Raw genomic sequence first — 23,429 nt, forward strand, 5'->3', positions numbered from 1 at the left:
TTGAATTGGTGATGCTATCTAACCATCTCATCCTCTGTCGTCCCCTTCTCCTCTTGCCTTCGATCTTTCCCAGCATCAGGGTCTTTTCAAATGAGTCAGCTATTCGCATCAGGTGGCCAAAATATTGGAGTTTCAGCTTCAACATCAACATGCTTAGCTGTGTCCAATTCTTTGCAACCCCATGGACTGTAGCCTTCCAAGCACCTCTGTCCATGGAATTTCCCAGATAAGAATACTGGAGTGGATTGTCATTTCTTCCTCCAAGGGATCTTCCCAAACCAAGGACCAAACCTGAGTATCTTGGTCTCCTTATCGGCAGGTGAATTCTTTACCAATGTGCCACTTAGGAAGCCCAAATGAAGCAATATCCCTTTCCAAATACATGTTTTGCAAACACTGGGTAACATCAAAAATGATCATTCCCCAACTTGTATCTAAAAACATTTAAAACGATGCTAGTTTTTATATGATCTAATTCAAGTATCCACAAAGAAACTGTCAACAGTTGTTTAATTGTTGTTGTTCAGTCGCTAAATCATGTCAAACTCTTTGCCACTCCATGAACTGCAGTATGCCTTACTCCTCTGTCCTCTACTGTCTCCCAGAGTTTGCTCAAATTCATGTCCAGTTTAGCTTGATTCATGCATTCCATTTTCCTATGCAATATTGTTCTTCACAGCATCAGACTTTCCTTTCATCACCAGACGCATCCACAGCTGAGCATTATTTCTGATTTGGCCCAGCCACTTCATTCTTCCAGGAGGTGTTAGTAATTGCCTTCCGCTCTTCCCCAGTAGCATACTGGACATCTTCTCAACTGGGGGTGGATGGGTGGGTGGGGGAATGGGGGTGGCTCTGTGTGTCATTTTCCAGTGTTATATCTTTTTACCTTTTTCTACTGTCCATGGGGTTCTCCAGGCAAGAGTACAGGCTGGAGCAGGTTGCCATGTCCTCCTTCAGTGGATCAGGTTTTTTCAGAACTCTTCACCATGACCCATCCATCTTGGATGGCCTTGCAAGGCTCATAGCTTCACGGAGTTACAAAAGCCCCTTTGCCATGACAAGACTGTGATCCATGAAGGGGAGTTGCTTAATAGCTAAACTTTTAAAAAGCATTTTCATAATATATTTACAAATGTAAGAGATACATTTCTATTTTGTGTGCTACACCCAGTATAATATAGATGGAATCTGTCTGTAATGCAGGAGACCTGGGTTGTATCCCTGTGTTGGGAAGATTCTCTGGAGAAGGGAATGGCTACCCTTTCCAGTATTCCTGTCTGGAGAACTCCATGGTCAGAGGAGTCTGGTGGGCTACAGGCCACGGGGTTGCAAAGAGTTGGACATGATTGAGTGACTAACCATATATCTATTTACTTGCACAGTTTCTAGAACTCATTGATTAGCTTCTCAATCTATAAAGCTGTAGGTTTGCATTCAATTTTCTCATAATTTTCCATTTTGAGTTTGCCTCAAGTGCAGCCTCAACAGGGATTGTTTCTTTGTTTCCTTTCAGTGAATGCTACCCTTACAAATGCATTATTGATTTTTCTTCCAAGCCATAATGATGCAAAGCGCAATAGCTTGACAAATTTATGTTTATTGCCCAAAACCTGATTTGATAAGCAGGTATGACTTCTTTCACTTATATGGTACCATTGTTTCATATACTGATATTGTATTTGAGCAAACATTCAATCCAAAACAGTGTTATATTAAATGAATGTAAAACATAGCCTTCTGATTAAATGAGAAAAGGAAATATATTAATTTCACTGCTTGTATATGTAACATTGGATTCAGAATAAGTGACTTTGAAAACTTAGAATTACCCAGAATTTTTAACAGATTCATTAATCTGTAAAGCAATTTAATTTCTGGATTTTATTGTTTAATAAGCAATAAACGATTTACTGTACAAGAGTTAAGGACTTTACTGGCAGTAAAGACAGAATGCAATGCAATTTATGAAATTAAAGACATGCCCAGCACCTGTCCAAGTCAATATTCATCTATGTGTTCACACCAGAAAAGAAAGGACAATTTATTTATCATTTGAGAAAAATCTGTGCAGAAGAGCAGTTGCCTAGGTGCTATAATCTACACACCACCTCCCCCCACCCCATAATTTGGACTGTTAGCTCTAAGAATCTATCTCATGTCCTAAGTTTCAATGTTAACATATTTTTCACCTACTTTTAAGAGCATGACAACTTTTAAGAGAAAGGATAAAGGAAGAAAAAGAATAATAAAAGAAAAAAGAAAGAGAAATGTTGTGAGATCTGCTTCTTTGAGACCAGATACATCACGATCCAAGATTAGAAACTGTCACAAAATTATGGCTTTTGTTTTTTCTTTCTATGTCACCCATCTGCCATCTCTAAGTGCTGAAAGTCAGAGCAGCATCTGCTGAAATACTGTATCCATTAATCATGAGCATAGGGAACATGTATAATAATCACACTGGGATATGACTTCAGAGCCTCTAATGATGTAGGTCAATGTAGATTAGGGTCTATGCCTCAGTCTGGGGTGTGGTATGCTTCCTACTGTATGTTGAAGAATATCTTCCTTTTTGAAACACTTAAGAGACATTATTTAAAAGCTCCTTTCTCAATTACAAAGAATAAATGATGCTTAAGGATGAAGAAAGCTCCCTAGACATCACAATGTTTCATTTAATATTCCTGTAGAGTCCAAAGTTATTGTTAAATGTTTCATGTATTAATTAATAAAAGAATTGGACAAACAGAATGGTCTTATTGACATGGAAAATCTGACACATAACCAATTATCAGTGACTTCAAAGATACCTTTCCACTGTACCTCTTGAAAGGTGCTATTCAAAGTATATTCAGACTGTAGAGATTAGCAAGCTCTGGACTTTTGGCCAAATCCTGCTCAATATCTGATTTTGTAAATATGGGCCTATTGGAACACACCCACGTCCATCTGGTTGCATGTTGTTGATTTCTTTCAAGGTACAATGAAAATGATGGGTACTTATGACAGAGACCTTAAGACCCATAAATATTTCTTATCTGGTCTACTATGTAAAATATTTGCCAGTCCCTAAATTATACTGTTAATAGAAATCTGTCTGATACATGGATCCCAGTTTCCTCTTTATAGTTTATAGAATTACATCATTTGTATGTAATCTTTTGGAATTAATGGTTTACCACTTCCTTTGATTTATGAGATTTAAAAAAGCTAAAAAATATCTTTTGCTGTGATTTCTTCACAGGCCTCACTTTTTGACAATCTCTCTTCTATTTACTTTCATTTGGACTGTCTCCATTTATATTTAATAACTCTCAGAAAAGTGGGAAATCTTTCTTGGCATATTGAAGTCTAAGGTCATGGGGCAATTGTCCATAGGAACACTGGACACACTATGCTTCTATATTCAGGAAAAATATGAGTCAATTTTGCATTATAACTTTTCTAATGAGATACTGATATTAATAAAATTTTAGAAATCTGTATATAGAAGAAAAATAAATGTAGTGCTCTACAATCTTGTAAATAAATTCCAAATTTCCCATTGTAGCATACATTAACATATAACACATAAGCAATATTTTAAATTTGGGAATAAAATAGTCAAATAATTATTACTACATCAGCATTATTTTTATTATCTCGGTAGTGAATGCACGATGTAGATAGAAAATTGTGTCCATTTGTTCAGTGACAGGCTGCAGTGTTTAAAATTGTGCCTGGATAATACTAGGTGGTGAATAAATATTTGTATGTTGAAGAAATGAGCAAAAATCCTGATGTCAATATAAGTGATTTTATTTTTATGCCATATTTTCACATTGTTGTACAGCGGGAATATGTAATTTTCATAATCAAATATCAGTGATTATTTATTATAACAAAACTAATGGTATACTATGGAAGTAATACTCTACAGTAAAATACTATTGCAAAAGGGATCAAGAATAAATTTCACATACACAGCTGGTACCTTGGTAAATAATATGTATCCTTCAACAGGTTAAATAATTGAATTATAAATAAAATATATTTTGATAAGTTAAATTGTAGAGTGGTTCCCCAAAGAAGAAAATCCATTTATGTCCTGTAGCATATGGAAGTCAGAAAGGCCATGATGTATTATACAATGATATTTTAATAAATCAGGAGGGCAATACAGTAATTTATAATTTAAATAAATATATATTTTAGTAGTGTGGGTTTTATAACTGAAAAAATTATAATGTGGCATATAGCAGAGACACCATAGCAATATGGAGAAGACTTTAAAGAGAGTTATAGAAAAGTTTTGATGATTCTCATTTGAAGCTTTGTAATTAGGTACATTAAGAGACAGAGAAGAATTTGAGGTAATTCTAGGAAAAAAAGTCTTGCAAACTTTGTACAATCTCAGTATTGTCTGGAATTATGGATTTAGAGAATATGTGCTGCTCATTGTTTTTCTTTTCCTGTGATAGTTCTTCCTTTTCCTCTCCAACCCCCACTATTTTTCTATTTGAAAAATTAAAATTTGATATTAATTTATGAACCTGAATATATCCCTCATTATCCATCAAATAATTTGCAAGAAAACTTCTCTAGTATTTCATTTAAGGTTTAGGAGTCAGAAACTCATTTTAAAATTAGTCAGTACGTAGAAGTATTTTTTTTAATTAGAGATAATATATTTTCTTGATTTTCAGAAATCCAATAGTTTTATAGCCTTAATTATTTGTGTGTTCTGAAATTTGTTCTGATATGAGGCTGGGCCATCCTAATGCCTTTTTATGCCAACTAAAATCCTCCAAATTAAAACCCATCTCCAAAATCTCCTTCCCTATTCCCTTCTGCCCTCCCCAGGCCCACCAACCTTCAACCCACAGTGTCTCCTCACTGTCATGATGGTCTTGTAGTCAATACTTTCTTCCTTAAGGCATTCCTCTTAAAAATATAGTTTGTGCTAATCTCAGCCTCATTTTCCACTGAATTTAGTCCCTCTGGGATTCTGGTGAGTGAAACTCTTCACTCCATTAACAGTAGTATTATTTAAGTCTTTGTGGTTCTCCATAAAGATTAGAATGGTGTCTATTTTTGCAACCCAAGGGTTCTTTTGCTTACACTGGATCAGGTTGCCTTAGGGTATCAGTGAGGGTGCTTTCAAGGCTTAGTCTGGCAAGTAAGTCAAGGCATGGATTCAGACCTCTCTTTTACTCAAGTTCAACACCACCATTTGAAAGAATGCATTACCTTTGTGTGTTGGAAGAAAATCATACATTAACAGTATACCCCACTGAATCAGAATGCAGTGTAAATGAGAAAATGTGGGACTATCTCCAGCACCGATGAATTTCTGTAACCATTCAAAGGATGTACATAATACTTAGGTGGCCATGATGAAACCCAGTTTAGTAGCAGCGGTAAATCAGTGAACATAGTCTCAAATACAAGTCATAGGTGAGTATTGGGGTAGAGGCTGACCACTATCATGTAAAAATCTATTAGCAGGTGCATTGTGACTCCACTTGATTCAATTTATTTCAGGAAACAAAGACAATTTCAGGTACCCTAAATCCAGTCCAAAATCTTGGCTGTGAAGTTCTCCATTTGGTCATTTGTGCTTGTCTTGTGTCTGTGTATGTGTTTTGGTAATAGTTTTATTGTGATATTATTTCCATACCACACAACTTACCCACTTGCACTATGCAATTCAGTATTTTATTGGTATATTCACGTGAGTATGCAAACATCATCACAATCTAATTTTAGATCTGTTCTGTACTTTCTGGAAGAAGTCCCGAACACATTAGCAATCAGTCTTCACACTTTACCTCAAGTACCAGCCTTAGGCAACCACTAATCTACTCTCTGTTTTTATATATTTGCAGTTTGGACATTTCATATGAATTAAACTCATGCAACACATGGTCTCTCTGTGGCTAGTGTCTTTCTTTTTGCATTATGTTTTCAGTGTACATCAATGTTGCAGCACATATCAGTATTCTATTCTTTTCAGTCCAAATAATATTCCATTACTTGCTGCTGCAGAAATGAGGCAAAGATGGACCCTGTAAATTGGCCCCCAGGTTGTATATAGTGGACACCTATTAACTCTAAAGCCATGTTCACAGTAGCTAGTTTGAAGCTTTTGCTTTCTCAGTTCACCATCTGAGACCCTTCCAAGGCTAATTTCTCTTTTTTTTTACCCCCATATGTGGGTCACAGTTACATGTTCCTTTGTAAGGGCTGAAGAATGGACTTTATATGTAATATATTGTAACAGCAGTAGTTATTGAAGTTCTAATTCCCTTCCCTGGCAGTTGCTCTTGGTGTTGTTTACTTGGTCATATATTTGTTCAGTGAATTAGGTGAACTTATTTGAAAAAGTATATTACCTCCACAAAACGTGTGGCGTCTGATGTGCCTGTTCATGTTTGTTTGCTCCTGTCCATCTTTCAACCTGGCTGCCTATGGTATTGGTCCTGCATCAGTAGAAGCCACCTATCGACCAGTGACTGTGCTGCAGCCCCTTAGGTGGTCAGACTTTTGCCCTCTACCACTGGATATTTGTGTGACTTGTAAGTTGCCATTACTGAGTAATAAATTTGTACTTTTTTGCTCCATGTTTAGGTGGGACCTGATACCTAAAAGGTTCTGCCTCTAATTACTTCTACGAGGGCACAGAAATGGGGATACACACATTCTCCATGACTGCAAGAGATGATTGGTATGAATTGTATTTAAGCTCCTTGTGCCAGTGAACCACCCCTCTACCCTGCACCCACACCTGCCCATGTTGATGGTCTGAGTGCAGCCTAGGGAATTCCTTCATATCTTGCTGATCCCAGCAGTAATCTCTAGGGATGAGTACAGCTTAGCACATATGAGTACAGCTTAGCACACATCTTTCTACTTCCCAGAGTTGACTGATCCCAAAGGGCTCCTCTTTGTTGCCCTTTTCCTGGTTCTTGCTATTAAACTCTCAGCTGCTCTTCCATTTTGCTTGTCATAGACTTACAAAATTCTTTGCTTCCCAGGTGGCACTAGAGATAAATAACTCACTTGCTGGTGCAGGAGACATAAGATATGCAGGTTTGATCCCTGGGTTGGGAAGATCTCCTAGAGGAGGGCATAGCAACCCACTTCAGTATTCTTGCCTGGAGAATCCCATGGACAGAGGAGCCTGGCAGGCTACAGTCCATGGGGTCGCAAAGAGCCAGGCTTGACTGAGTGACTTAGCACGCATGCACAATATCACCATTGTTGTCAACAGTAGTTTTAGACAAGGAGTTCATGTTCTGTTCGAAATAAAGTGTATCCTCTCAGGTGCATCCCTGGAGCTGTTTATGCTTTTGGCCTTCCTTTCCCTTGGGAACAATACTTTCAGCTCTGCAACAGTGAGGACCTGCACCTGCTCTTCCTGTAGGGCATGGCCTCACGCTATGGAAATGCCACTGCCAGCTTTTTCCTCCCAGGATGAAATCCAAGGTTGAGACTAGGAACTGGACAAAGTGGGAGCCTTCAGCTTTCTGGCTGCTTCTGCCCAAAGCAGAGAGCTTCTATAACACATACCTGGAACGTGTACATTTAATAATATCATCTAACAAAGCAAGTCATGGCTCAATGTCACAGACTCTTTCTGTTATTACCAAGATGTAGTGTGTGCGTGCCCTGTCGTTTCAGTAATGTCCAATTTTTTGCGACCCTATGGACAGTAGCCCACCAGGCTCCTCTGTCGATGGGATTCTCCAGGCAAGAATACTGGGATGGGTGGCCATGCTTTCCTCCAGGAGATCTTCCTGATCCAGGGATTGAACTCACATCTCTCGTGTCTCCTACATTGCAGGAGAATTCTATATCCACTGAGACATTTGGGAAACCCACCAAAATGTAGTAGAGTTACTCAAATGAATGTTTCTGTGTTTATTGTATATGCTTAAGACAATTTCTAGCAATTTTGAGGATTGTTTTTAAATAATTTTCTTAGTAAAATTGGTGTTTTGCTTTGAAGAGTGTCTACTGAACCCCTCAATGTGCTATTCTGAAGTATAGAATTCCATACTCTATTTAGTTTTACTCACAGAATGAACATGTTTTAATTTCCTTTTTTTCCCCTTCTAGTACTGACTAGCCCCATATAATTGAAAATTCAGGAAGACTACTCAGGGGTGTGATGAAGTTTAACATCCTTCAGACAATCTTGGCTCTTTTTCTAGAACTGGGATTTAATCCAGTCTTACTGTAAGCTGATTTTCTCAGCAGCTATCCATCAGTCGCTAATGTCTGGCTTCTTGTAAGTTTTTCTCAATCATTCAGAGCTAAGCATTTTCCCTTATTTTGTTGAATCAGAATTTCAGTGCAATATAAGAATCCAAACAATTTTCCAACTTAAGACCTCCTTCTTCCAGGCATCATGAAAGTGGTAAAAAAAATAAATGGATATCCTATTATTTCCAGCCCTTGAATTATTACCATTAAAAAAATTTCCATCATTTACAAGGCAGTCTCTGAATAGAGGCTTCCCAGGTGCTGCAGTGGTAAAGAAACCGCTTGCTAATGCAGGAGATTCAAGAGAATCGGGTCTGATTCCTGGTTCACGAAGATCTTCAGGAGGAGAAAATGCCAACCCACTGCAGTATTCTTGCCTGGAAAATCCATGGACAGAGGGGTCTGGCAGGCTATAGCCCATGGGGTCATAAAAAGTCTGACACAAGTTAGCGACTGAGCGCAGGTGCTCTGAACAGAACTCTGAAGAAGTTATTTTTCTACTGATCTTGTCCCATTATTCCATGTAAATGTTTCCTGTGTCTCTTAGAAAGTCAGTGAGTTCAGTCACTCAGTCATGTCTGACTCTGCAACCCCATGGACTGCAGCATGCCAGGCTTCCCTGTCCATCACCAACTTCTGGAGCTTGCTCAAACTCACGTCCATCAGGTTGTGATACCGTTCAACCATCTCATCCTCTGCATCCCTTTCTTGTCCTGCCTTCAATCTTTCCCAATATCAGGGGCTTTTCCAAAGAGTAAGTTCTTCCCATCAGGTGGCCAAAGTACTGGAATTTCAGCCTCAGCATCAGTCCTTCCAATGAACACCCAGGACTGATCTCCTTTAGGATGGACTGGTTGGATCTCCTTGCAGTCCAAGGGACTCTCAAGAATCTTCTCAAACAACAAAGTTCAAAAGCATCAATTCTTTGGCACTCAGCTTTCTTTATAGTCCAACTCTCACATTCATACATGACTACTGGAAAAACCATAGCTTTGACTAGATGGACCTTTGTAGGCAAAGTAATGTCTCTGCTTTTTAGTATGCTGTCTAGTTTGATCATAGCTTTTCTTCCAAGGAGCCAGCATGTTTTAGTTTCAAGGCTGCAGTCACCATCTGCAGTGATTTTGAAGCCCAAGAAAAGAAAGTCTGTCACTATTTCCATTGCTTACCCATCTGTTTGCCATGAAGTGATGGGACCTAATTCCATGATATTAGTTTTTTGAATGTTGAGTTTTAAGCCAGATTTTTCACTCTCTTAAGAACTGACTTTGTGCTGAAGCCTGTTAACCAAATATTTCTTGTGAATATTTGCATCAGGGTATTGTTTCATGTGGTAAATAAGTAAGCTCAAAATGCCTCAAACAGTGTAGCCTCATTTTTTTTTAATATAATCTTGTTTTAATACAATTCAGTTACATTTCTAGTCATTTTTTATTTTCTAGGAATGAATAATTGCCTCTTTTTTGTATTAATCATTATTTCATCAACATACTTGAGAAGAAGCATGACTTTTTCTCTGTCACTTAAAAACATGCAAATCATTTGTTTTAATCCATTAATTTCTCCTCCTTGGTATTAATACCTCTTGGAATTTTTCTTTTTTCCATTATTTTGTGCTGGAGATTCCCTTTGCCCTTCTGTTTAAATATTATCATTACTGAATTCCTGGATTTCCTTTTTTTTTTAATAAACTTTATCTTTGAACATCTTTAAATTTACGGAAATATTGAAACAATATTTCCATTGTATTTAGAATACTATTCAGTAGTACAGAGAAAACACATATATCCAATACCTCTAAGATAATATCTTATATTAGCATGAAGATTTTGTTACAATTAAATAACAAATATTGACACATTATTATTAACTAAAGTTCATACTTTATTCAAATTTTCTAAGTTCTTACCTAATGTCCTCTTCCTGTTTGAAAATCTCAAGTATTACATCCACTTTTCATGATTCCTTAGACATCTCTTGCCTATGATAGCTTTACATATTTCCCTTGTTTTTGATGACATTCAAAGTTTTGAAAAGTACTGCTCTGGCATTTTAGAAAATGTCACTCAGTCAGGACTTGTCTAATGTATTTCTCATGATGAGACTATTGTTACTGGTTTTTCAGAGGAAGGCCAAAGAGGTAAAGTGCCATTTCAGGACATGACATCAAGAGTGTTCTAACAATGCAGTTGAAAGCATACCATGAATATAAATGTGTACTCAAATCTCTCCTCTGAGAGGGAAAGAGAGATTGTATTCCTTGTCATCCATACTGGAAAGATGCCCATGTTGAGTTTCTCTTCTTTTCCCATAATATTTTTCTTTAGCTTATTGGAGGTATCAGTATCATTTACTCTATATAAGTAGCATATATACTATATATTTACAGCATATTTATTGTATACATATGTAGCTTCCCTGGTGGCTCAGAAGGTAAAGAATCTGCCTGCAATGCAGGAGACCCAAGTTTAATCCCTTGGTTGGGAAGATTCCGTGGAGGAGGGCATGGCAACCCACTCCAGTATTCTTGCCTGAAGAACGCCATGGACAGAGGAACCTGTCAGGCTACAGTCCATGGGGTCACAAAGAGTTGGATGCGACTGAACGACTGACAATTTCACTTTCACTGTGTACAAGTACTATATAGAGTAAAGAGTAGGGTCTGGATAAGTCAGAGAATGTGAAAGTGAAGTTGCTCAGTCGTGTCCGACTCTTTGCAAACCCATGGACTGTAATCTGCCAGGCTCCTCCATCTATGTGATTTCCCAGGCAAGAATACTGGAGTGGATTGTCAGTTCCTTCTTCAGGGGATCTTCCCAATCCAGTGATAGAGCCCAGGTATCCCACATTGCAGGCAGACTCTCTTCCATCTGAGCCACCAGGATAAGTTAGAGAGCAAGGATTAATGAACCACACAAATCAGAATCATAAAATATCTATTACCTTCAAGCATCCTTATTTCACTTCTAAAAGAGAATGAAAGGGGTTTACCACCAGTACTTCTCTACTCATTTATGTCATTTGTAAAATAGGAAAGTTGGGGTTAAGGTTTTACTGCACCTGAAAGAGTTTAAACTTTCCTTTTGGTGTGGGCTTACTAGGACCAACAGAGATGAGGTAGGGATATTTGCTCATCTCCAAGGCATTCCAAGAGATAACTCGTTGGAAAGACCCTGATGCTGGGAAAGATAGAAGGCAGGAGGAGAAGGAGATGAGAGAGGATGAGATGGTTGGATGGCATCAGTGACTCAGTAGACCTAAGTTTGAGCAAGCTCCAGGAGATGGTCAAGGATAGGAAGACTGATGTACTGTAACCCATGGGGTCGCAAAGAGTCAGACACAACTGACTGACTAAGCATGAGCAATATGGTCATATATCAAAACAGAGGATACTTAGATATATGTAAAGTTTATAAAAATATAAATTATTTATTTTTATATAAAATGCAAATTATATTTTATACAAGCATGTAAATCATGGTTATATAAAATATTTAACAAGTACTCTTGAGAAATTAATTCATAGGCATAGTCACTATTAAAGAGTTACCCATTTTGCAGTTAGCCTTAGAATGTTACACACAGTTGAGAACTACTTGTACCTGTCAGCCTAATAAGACATCTTGTAATAGAGACAGTTTCAGAGTAATTCACATATAATAGACCCCTTTTCAGAAGTATTCTTAAAAGCAAACACACCCAAAATTTAAAAAGCAAGCACACCCAAAAAAAACCACACAAAAACTACAGAACCCATAGCCTTTGGGTATCTCTCAGTTTTGAACACACACAATGGAAAAGCTGTCAGTGGGTATTTCACATCTGAGTATCCACCAGCTTTGATATATGACCGTGGTTTAAAATTCCCTTTCTGCTAAAAGCAATGTTTGGCTCTAGAGACTCATCTGCGGGTTTGAAAGTCTTTGGAAAGCCACTTTGGCTCCACAAAAGTTTAGGAATAATAGACAAATATAAAATTTTAAACACTGTGCCCGAAATCCAGTATAGGGAATAAAATGCATCTCTGGTGATGTTCTTTGTAACAAATACATCTTCGTTAAAGTTCACATGTTTCCATAGGGTGCTGACACCTCAGAACAAGGCTCTATTCTTGTTCTTATAACAGCACCATTGGTATCGGGGCAAGTGTACCCAGGTTGATGACTCCACATCGTTTTTCCTTGTAATTTTGGCTCCACTTCATACCCAAGGGAGTTGTTCCTCTTTCACTTAAGAACCAGAGTCCTTCAATCTCCTTACGTTACATTTGTCGTGATATAACCCTTTAAAAGCTCCCTGGCTGACAACTGTTGCTGGAGACTGGGATCTGCTGGGAGTGGCATCATCCACTGAAAATAATATCTGCCCCCTTTTAACTAAAGCACCGCAATGTTATAGTCTTGGAGTGGATTTTAGGATCATAATGCTATACTATGAGTTAGGAAATACAAGTGTACACACGTTCTAATTGAGTGATGAGATTAGCATATACTGTATTTCTTCATGCATATAGCTGTACAGACATAAGAATATTGTTGATTGCACCCCTGCAATTCAAATGCTGTCTAACAGACAGTTACTTAGCATAAAACTATGCTATGACTTCATTAGAAATTAGTCCTCAGACCTCTCTTGTTCCAAAGCCTATCTTTTTTACTTATTTTATTATTTTTTTTTTCTTTTTTAACTATACCAAGGGACTTTCCAGGTGGTGCTAGTTGTAAAGAACCTGCCTGCCAATACAGGAGACATCAGAGGTGTGGGTTCAATCCCTGGGTCAGGAAGATTCCCCAGAGGAGTACATGGCAGTCCACTCCAGTATTCTTGCTGGAGAATCCCTTGGACAGAGGAGTCTGGGAGGTTACCGTTCATAAGGTCACAAAGAGTCTGACATGACTGAAGTGACTTCGCATGTAACTATACCAGTACTGGAAGTGACTCCCGAATTCAGGGTCTTCACTTTGGTCCTACACGCTGACCACTTATGTGATTGACCCCAAGATGGCACCCCCAGTTCAGTCTAAGAGGGAACAAGCTGGACAGCTGGAAAGGACCTTATCTTCCTGTCAGCTTCGGGTCACCTGGCCTGTCCAGCACCTTGCTGGGTGGATTAGCAGGACTATTGTGCAGTTTCTGAATTTTCGGTCACCATCTAATCCTGTTAGCTCAGCAACCTTGCCAATTACAGCTTTTTATTTCCCTTTATCCTTCTCTGCCTAGAATTATGTGACTATTTTCACACAAAATTGGGTGAGGGCTGGGATTCCTGAACCTCCTAACTTCAGAGGAACTATGCTGACCTGATTGCTTCAGATCTTCTAATTTCACAGAAGATCTAAGTGAGTCTAAGAAAGTTTATGCTGCCCAATATTGAAATATGTCCTCAATTTGGAAAATGAATTTGAAACTCAGGTCTTTAAGCTCATACTCATTCTCTTACTGGGATTTGAAGCCCTTGAAATTCTCATCTATTCATGGATTCATTGTATAGTGTAGAATAGAATCCAAAGGCATGGGCTCCTGAGTCAGACTGCCCAGATTCAAACACACTGCCTATGTGTTTGTCTGTGGATAACCGTCAAGTCATTTAGATTCTTTGTTTCTCTGTTTTATCTGTCAGATGGGTATAATAGATCCTCCTTCTCAGAACAATTGTACTGATACAGAACACATAACATTATATGGAACATAGTATGTTTTCAATAAAAATTAGCTACCATCATTCAATGACTTACTCGCTCACACTTAACAAATATGTGTTTGGTACTTACTGTGTGCCATTGTGGATGTGTTTGGTACTTACTGTGTGCCATTGTGGATGTGTTTGGTACTTACTGTGTGCCATTGTGGATGTGTTTGGTACTTACTGTGTGCCATTGTGGATGTGTTTGGTACTTACTGTGTGCCATTGTGGATGTGTTTGGTACTTACTGTGTGCCATTGTGGATATGTTTGGTACTTACTGTGTGCCATTGTGGATGTGTTTGGTACTTACTGTGTGCCATTGTGGGTGCCAGGAACAGAGCAGCTGAGAACGGCTGACAATAGAGTCATCATTGCTACTCTCTTAGCCCTTTGTCATTCTACTCAGAAAACTGGAAAAATAATCATACAAATACACCTATAATACAATTTATTGTGTTGTTAATATCATTTATCAATAAAGGGTTTGAGAGAAGGAGAGAATGGCCAGGGTCTAGAGAGATGCAGAGGGAGATTGTGCAGTTCATGAACTGTTAGGCTCATGAATATCATAAAAGGCCTGGCTTGTAAGATCTACTCTCTTAACAACTTCCAGACATACACTACAGCATTAACTATAATCATCGGTCTATATGTTGCATCCCCAGTGAGCAGAGAGAAGACTTTACAATGTTAATTACAGATCTTTCCACTCCAGTGTGGTATTTGAGTTCCTAAAAAGCTTTGCCTTCTGCAGAATTCATATCAAACCAGCAACATTCACGGCAAAGGATAAGATTATGTGCATATCTCTCAGACCTGTATGGTCACTCCTAACCATCACCATCCTAATGAAAATAACAGCAAAACTATTCATAAATAAATATTCCTCTAAATATAAAAATGCATTGTAACAAAAAAAGAGAAAGTAATTTGATGGCAGGGATATGAGTAAGGATCAGTCTACTTAGAGAAAGAGGGAAATAAAGGGGAATGCATGAAAAAGTAGAAGAATACAGTGGGCTGAGTAGAATATGTGTCTAGAGAGAGTCAAAGGATAGAACAAGACGTGGGCACCAGGTGAGGGAAATGGGGGGATATTGTACCACGGTGTGGCTCCATTTAACTTCAGCCTCCTGACAATATTTTGCATTTAAAGGCTGTTTTTGGTGATGTTAATCTTTAAGGTGTTGCTGAATTAGCTTATAAAAAACATTCTTTCTATGTTACTTTCATATTCTTCTTCAATTATCAATAATTTATGAGCTAATCCCCTTAAATAAGCAAGGATTCTTGGGTAACAAAGGGAGAAGCCATGAGCTAATTAGAATTTCTGAAAGACTCCTTTAAAAGGAGGTCCAAATAGATTTTGGATCCTCAACTTTCAAGGGTAATGGGTAGCTGGACCTATACTGATGATGCTGATGATGGAATATAGCTACCTGTCCAATATCAAAAATCGCTGATGTGAAATAAAAAGACACTTGTTTAAAGAAATAACTTTAGGAGTCAATACTCACTAAAATTTGAATTTTTATACCTCACACCTCCCCAAAAAAAGTGGAGGAGAAAAAAAAATTAATGAAGCACAAAGGCAAAAAGACAACCTAATTATATGCAATAGACTAGGTATGGAAAGTTAGAGTTCCCGCTATCCATCTTTTCTAATGTTTATCCCCCAATTTGTTCTGTAAATGCCAAGGGTCAGATTGACATGGGTAGGGGAAGAAACATGGGCAAAACAGAAAGTTCAAGAATTCAAACACTTTAGATGTCAGTAATTTAAACTTGAAAACAGCTGAGGAAAATATGTGCCTTATTTTTACACAGGCTTAATGCATATAGTTGCAAATTTCCTCTGACATCCCAATATATTGTCATACAAACATGATGTGCTAGATATTCTATTCTGAATATTAAAATATATATGACTTAAGTAGAAATCACAGTTGTGATTTAAACTCTTATTTAAGTCAGTGCTACATGGTAGAGAACAATGCAAGTCACAAATGCAAACTGCATCTATAATTGTAATTTTCTAGTAATCACATTAAAAAAGGAAAAGAAATAGGTCAAATTAATGTAATAGTTTATATTTATTTAACCTTCTGATTGAGGGAAGGAGAAAAGAGGTCAACAGAGAATGAGATGATTGGATGGCATCACCCACTCAGTGGACATGAGTTTAAGCAAACTCTGGGAGATGATGAAGGACAGAGAAGTCTGGCATGCTGCAGTACATGGGATCACAGAGTCAGACATAACTTAGCGAGTGAACAACAAACCTTCTTTACCCAAACTGTTAGCATGTCAACAAAAAATAAATGTAGAAATCAATAATGAGATCTTTTACATTCTTATTTTTTGTAGTAATTTTTTGAAATGTGGTATATAATTGAAAAGTTAGAGGACATCTCAATATCGAATTGCCAAATTTAAACTCCACAGCCACATATGGCTAGTGGTTCCCATATTGGACAATATAAGTCTCAGTTAACTTTTTATGAACATTATTTTGCCAGAATGAAAGGATGCAATAAAATATATACAGTTCATGTTTTTGCTGGTAGCTAACAGGTGCATCCCTTTAGGCCACAGAAAAAAAATAGATCTTACTTTATTTCTCCTTTTGAGAGTCATTGTAGGATGCTCTCAGAGTATAACTTTTAGACCCTCCCCATCTCACATCTTATCTTCAGTGAATTGCTCCCACATTTTTTACTTTTGAATATATGTAAAGAATGCGTTATACTTTATATTATATCTAGCTGAATAATCACGAAACCAAATTGCAACTGAAAGGTTGACAAAATGCCCTGTTTTATAGGCATGTGATTAAACATAAGTTGATTTTTATTTTAGTTGTCTTGTTTTGGAAGCACTATATATGATTTCTGACCTCTGACATTCTTGACCTTTGGAAACCTCTGAGAAGGCTGTGGGCAATGGTCCCCTAGTGCCAATGTGTGAAGCTTCCCTGGCTGGAGTCACATTTTTCCATTGCTGCTTGAAGAATATAACATAGCTCTTATTTTTAATTCTCATTGCAATTGTCACCTATGGCAGACTTTTGCTAATTTAAGTTCTGACCACTTAAATTTTGCCATCAGGATATTCTATTTGCTTTTCTTTTCCCACAGCATTGGTAAATTTGCCCTCATTTATGTATTTGACTATATTTATTTTCCATTCCTGATTTAAGAAAAGGTAAGAATCATGTGCGTTTCCTTACCTACTGTATTACAAAGAACCTAGTACAAACCTTAGATAAGAGAATGAAAAAAAGTGTTGTAAGGAAAATGTTGAAAGCTCAGTTTTACCTAAATGCAAAGTAGAGATTATCCATCTGATACTGATTCAAGGTTGCTTTGAGTCACACACCATATATGAAATAATTCCTCTGTATCCCAGTATTTCTAGTATGCCAGGACTAGAGAAGCATTTTTTTAAACATTAAAGCTTATAAAGCCTTATAAAGCCATCTGACATTTTTCTCAATTGCATACATCTTAGATCATTTTCGTTTAGCAAATTTACGTTATTCTTTCATTGTTGTTGTTGCTCAATCATTAAGTCCTGTCTGACTCTTTGCAACCTCATTAACTATAGCCCGCCAGGTTCCTCTGTCCTCCACTATCTCTGGGAGTTCACTCAAATTCATGTCCATTGAGTAAGTGATGCCATCCAACCATCTCAGTGTCTGCCATCCTCTTCTCATTTTCCTCTTTCCCAGCATCAAGGTCTTTTCCAATGAGTCAGCTCTTTGCATCAGGTAGCCAAAGTTTTGGAGCTTCATCTTCAGTGTTAATCCTTCGAGTGAATGTTCTTTCATGCATAGTCATATACTTCCTATTCTCTAACTTCAGATGATTTTTTGTTTCTTTAAAACTGCTTTGTTTTTTCCTTATTCTCTAAATCTGTGATTCTAAATCTTGATCTATTTTGCTCCTTTCAGGGGATATTTGGCAATGGCTGGAGACATTTTTTGGTTATCACAACTAGCAGTGGGGGAGGATGCTACTGTCATCTATTGAGTGAAGGATAGGGGGTGTTTCTAGGATTCACAAAATGTACATGCTGGCCCCCCAGCAACAAAGAGTTATCCAACCCCAAATGTCAGTTGTCCTAAGGCTATGAAATCCTACTCTCAGTTCACTTTAAAAAGCATAATCCCAGTAAAGAATTCTAATTCAAAAAGATGTATGCTTTCCAATATCTATAGCAGCACTACTTACAAGAACCAGGACATGGAAGCAACCTGTGTCCATTGACATGAATGAATAAAGAAAAGGTGACATATGTAGATATACATATGCAATGGAATTTTATTCAGCCATAAAAAAGAATCCGATACTGTCATTTGCAGCAATAATGCAATTATCATACATATCCCTAGTGGGTTCAGTGATAAGAATCTGCCTGCAAAGCAGAAGACATGGATTCAATCCATGGGTCTGGAAGATCCCCTAGAGAAGGAAATGGCAACCCACTCCACTATCTTGCCCAGGAAATCCCATGGACAGAGGAGCCTGGCAGGCTACAGTCCATGGGGTCACAAAAGAGTTGGGCATGACCTAGAGATTAAACAGCAATAAGCGATAACCATACTAAGTGAAGTAAGTCAGAGAAAGACAAATATCATATAATATCCCTTTTATGTAGAATCTAAAAAAATTGATACAAATGAACTTATTTACAAAACAGAAATAGACTCATGGACTTTGTTTTCTAGAAAACAAACATGGTTACCAGAGGGGAAAGGGAGGGAGATGAATTGGCAATTTGAGATTAAATTTAAAGGATAAAATATACTGTATATAAAATAAACAAATAATAAGGACCTACTATATAACACAGGGAACTATATTCAATTTCTTATAATAACCTATAATAGAAAAATATATAAAAGAATATATATATGTCTAACTGAATTACTTTGTTGTACACCTGAAACATTGCAAATTAACTATACTTCAGTAAAAAAAAAAATAGTGATCTCTGTTTTACTCTTAAATGGTTATTAAATTTAAAAAATGATTGCTTCTATTTATGATAAACTTGCTTTATTGTGACTCATACTTTTTCAAGTCAGTAAAAAATGATTAGACATTTTATCTAAGTTAACAGGTTAAATAGCAGTGATCATTTACTAATATAATTCTTTTAAAGACTTTTCTCTCTGTTTCCTTCAATGTTGGCAGATATAATGAGAGTTTTGATGACTATCATCATGTAATTCTATCAATTTAATGTATCTTTGTTAATCTGTTTTATAGGTCCCTTTAGATGGAATATAATATAGCAGAAGCATTTTCATCAAAAGGATTAATGCCTGCATTATCATTTCTGCAATAAAACAGAAAGCTAAGTGGTGGAGGCCACAGATACCTCAAACCTGGATTCCACAATTCTACATTAAGTGCTGGAGTTTTTATTACTCTGCTGTAGGAAAGCTTTTGCCAATGCTTACAAGGAACTGTTTATCCCTACTGCTCTGGGTCCTGTTTGATGGAGGTCTCCTAACACCACTTCAACCTCAGCCACAACAGACTTTAGCCACAGAACCAAGAGAGAATGTTATCCACCTACCAGGACAACGATCACATTTCCACCGAGTTAAACGTGGCTGGGTATGGAATCAATTTTTTGTGCTGGAGGAATACATGGGCTCCGAGCCTCAGTATGTGGGAAAGGTAATGACGTGTTTCTTTTGACAACAACTTGATAGCAAGGGGGCTTATGCATTGTGTATTGTGTATGGATGTTTTGCACAGGAGTTGAACAAACCAGTGAGTAGAACACTGGAATTGAGATCAAGAGACCTGGTTTCTCTTCCTGACTCAATGACCCGGGTAAGCTTTGGAATATCATTTCATCCCTCTTTGCTTCAATTCTCTTTGGTTATTTTAATGAAGTTAGTATATATTATATTCCTATTTTTGACATTATTCACCAAAGTCATGAAGTTAATATGTGTAAATGTAACTAAAAGTGTTTCTACAGCACATTACTGGCCATATCCATTCTGGAATTGTTTACCAGCAAGAAACACAGGAAAAAATCAGGAGGTATAAGTATTCTAAAATTGTTCATGTCTTTGAATGACCAGAATATCTACCTTTCCCTCCCCTTAAAAAATAGGTTATACCATTTAGATTGTGGTACAGATGGTCCCAGATTTCCAGTGGTTTGACTTAAGATTTTTTTAAACTTTACAATGTTGCAAAAGCAACATGCATTCCGTACCTACACAGCCAATCTGTTTTTCACTTTTATTACAGTATTCAATAAACTACACGAGATAGTCAGCACCTTATTATAAAGTAGGCTTTGTGCTAGATGATTTTCTGACTGTTGGTTAGTGTGTTTTGAGAATGTTTAAGTCTGTCAGACTAAGTAATGATATTCAGTAGGATAAGTGTATTAAATGCATTTCGACTTAAAAATGTTTTCAATTGACAACGACTTTATTGGGATGTAGCTCTGGTCTAAGTTGAAGAAGATCTATTTGATTTGGTTTGCTTATTCTTTAAAGTAATTCCTTTATTATAGGTTATTTATTAATTTTTTTCCTCTCTTTTTTTTTCTTTTTATTTTCTTTTTTTTTGATTATGATAATGATACATTTATTTAAAGTTTTACATTTTTATATTCTGGTCCTGGATGACTTATGTATAACATTTTTTGTGCTGGGTCTTCACTGCTGCATGCAGACTTTGGTTGCGGCAACTGGGAGTAGTCTATAGTCATGGTTCGCTGACTTCTAATTGTTACCGCTTCTCTTGTTGTGGAGCATGGGTTCTAGGGCACATGGACTCAGTAACTGCAGGCACATTGGCTTAGTTGCTTTGTGGCATGTGGGATCTTTCTGGACCAGGGATCAAACCAGAGTTCCCTGTATTGTCTAGTGGATTATCAATCACTGGACCACCGGGAGACCCTCTTTATTATAGGTTTTGTAAGGTATTTATAAAGGTGTTTATGGCCAAAGTAATAAATGTTGGAACCCAAATATATGCACATCAATCTCAACACAATATGCAAATTTTAATCTCGTAGTTAAAGAAAAAAAAATTTTTTTTTTTTTTTTTTCACAAAATAGCAATTATGTGTTTCAACAGATTTATGCTTTACTGCTATTATTCTTACATCAACTTTGGAGCCATATCTATCATAGACCTTATCAATGAAACCAAAATCTTTTTCAGGAAAATGCATATTTTATTTAGTTTCATGTTGCTAATTCCAGGGGTTTTTTTTTTTTTTTTTAACTTTCTAAAAGATTTTGCTATGGTTTTAACAAAATAATGTTTATGTTTGAAGAGAGTTTAAAATAAATCTAAAGCAGAAATAGAAAACCATAGTCAAAATAGTATTAGGAAACTGATATAATAGATTATGTCTCTGGAATATTAAAGCCCCTAGAGATTTGGGAAAATCTAAACTAATGAGAAATATGATGAGTCTTATGATTCTAATGCTGGCTTAAATGAAACAAATTTATTTAAGAGCTAAATTCTTTGCCCTATGATTTTAACATTTACCTCTTAGAAATATATTTTAAAAATATTGAATAATATAGTGAGGAAGGTCTTCAACTAGAACCTTTATTGAAAATGAACACATAGTCAGGTTGCCCTCATGTTTCCAAACACTGTGATTGATGCACAGTGAGGCTGAACAAACTAAAATGTTAACATTTGGAGCAGAGAAAGTTTTATTGCAGGGCCATGCAAGGAAACAGGTGGTTTCCCAAAGAAACTTGAACTCCTGAAAGTTTCAGCAAAACATTTTTAAAGGCGAGGTGAGGGAAGGGAGGGTGTGGTTAGTTGTAAACTTCTTGGTATAAGAATCCTTTGTCCTTGCAGGTGTCCACATAGCTAAGGTCAAGAGGTTCCTGTAAACATCCAAGACAAATGTTATTCTCTATTCTGCAAGTTTTTATCTCTATATGAAAGGACTCTTAAAGGCCAAGGTCTTGAAAATGGGCTATGGTGCATATTTCAGGCTATAGGCAGCATTCTTTTGCAAATGGTGCAGAGCCATTATTACTAAATATAAGCAACAAAGCACAAAGATAAAAAAAAAAATAGGTCTAATATGGAGTCAGATTTGTTCTTCACAAATGCACTAGGGTATATAGGGCCCTATGATGCTTTTGAACTGTGGTGTTGGAGAAGACTTTTGAGAGTCCCTGGGACTGCAAGGAGGTTCAACCAGTACATCCTAAAGGAGGTCAGTCCTGAGTGTTCATTGGAAGGACTACTGTTAAAGCTGAAACTCCAATACTTTGGCCACCTGACGCAAAGAGATGACTCATTTGAAAATACCCTGATGCTGGGAAAGATTGAAGGTGGGAGGAGAAGGGGACGACAGAGGATGAGATGGTTGGATGGCATCACTGACTCAATGGACATGAGTTTGGGTAAACTCTGGGAGCTGGTGATGGACAGGGAGGCCTAGCAGGCTGCTGTTCATGGGGCTGCAAAGAGTTGGACATGACTGAGCAACTGAACTGAACTGATATGGGGCCCTGAGCAAGTATTTTCTGTGTGGTACCTATCTATGTATAAAATATGATTCACATCAAATCAATCTTTGAGTACCATTCTCACAGTCCAAATTTTAGTGATCTTGCAAAAAACATACATTACCATTTAGCAGGAGCAATCTCTTTGTCAGGCTGGCTACTAGGAATCAGGATCTAGTCTTGTTGCCCCAGGACAACTCCACAGATCCTAGTTCTGAGGTCCATATTGTACCTGGTGAACCCTAAAATTGAGTGGAAAGTCAGGGAGAACCATAAAGGGGAGAACTGTCTATTGGAGCCCAACCAATTTCAACTGAATCCAGGGTAACCCACTCAGATGGCATTGCTCCACAAATAGCCCTGAGCACAAGAAAGGCCTTCAAAACTTTTGAGGGAAGCACCCCAAAGCATGAATGTCCCCTGGATGTTACTGTACATTGTTTCTGCTTATAATATTCTTTGTATGTCAAAGAGTATAAAAATCAGTAAAGTTTTCGTGATAAGATAATTTTATGCCATAGTACACTAATTTCTTGTGAATTAATTCAGTATAAGGATTGGGTTTTGAAACCCAAGACAAATGGAGAGGAAGCATACCTCTAGAACTTTTGTCTCCTGGGTGTCAGTTATGTCAACTCTGCTTGTGATGGAAGCTGGACATCACATTGCAGTTCCTGGCAAATGTCTGCTGAGAAGCCATTCTGACTTTAATTAGAGCAGATCCTTAGCCTTTACTTGCCAGAATTTGAGGTGAGAAAGTTGACATTTTGTTGAAAATTTAATGAAATTGACTTTTAATCTATCCTAGTTAGAGTAGAATTTCACCTCCCAGTGGACATGATTAAAAAGATCTAGGAACTACTTATAGAAGTTTTGTTTGATACTCTTGAATTCTATTTTTATAATTGATATGAGAGTATGGAATTCATCCAAATCATTTAAGAGATGAATCAATATTTATAAATAG

At 37.2% G+C, this 23,429-nt stretch overlaps 1 protein-coding gene across 1 annotated transcript in view; it reads left to right on the plus strand.

Annotated features, from left to right (window-relative positions):
- CDH12 (cadherin 12) overlaps positions 1–23,429 on the plus strand; it is a 490,487-nt gene that overhangs the window by 123,323 nt on the left and 343,735 nt on the right. Inside the window, exon 2 of the mRNA XM_055554844.1 lies at positions 19,209–19,625. Coding sequence (XP_055410819.1) covers positions 19,395–19,625 — 231 coding nt within the window. The 5' untranslated portion in view covers positions 19,209–19,394. The remainder of the gene's footprint in view (positions 1–19,208; positions 19,626–23,429) is intronic.

The sequence above is a fragment of the Bubalus kerabau genome, chromosome 18 (assembly GCF_029407905.1).
Source record: "Bubalus kerabau isolate K-KA32 ecotype Philippines breed swamp buffalo chromosome 18, PCC_UOA_SB_1v2, whole genome shotgun sequence".
Classification (NCBI taxonomy): Eukaryota; Metazoa; Chordata; class Mammalia; order Artiodactyla; family Bovidae; genus Bubalus; species Bubalus kerabau.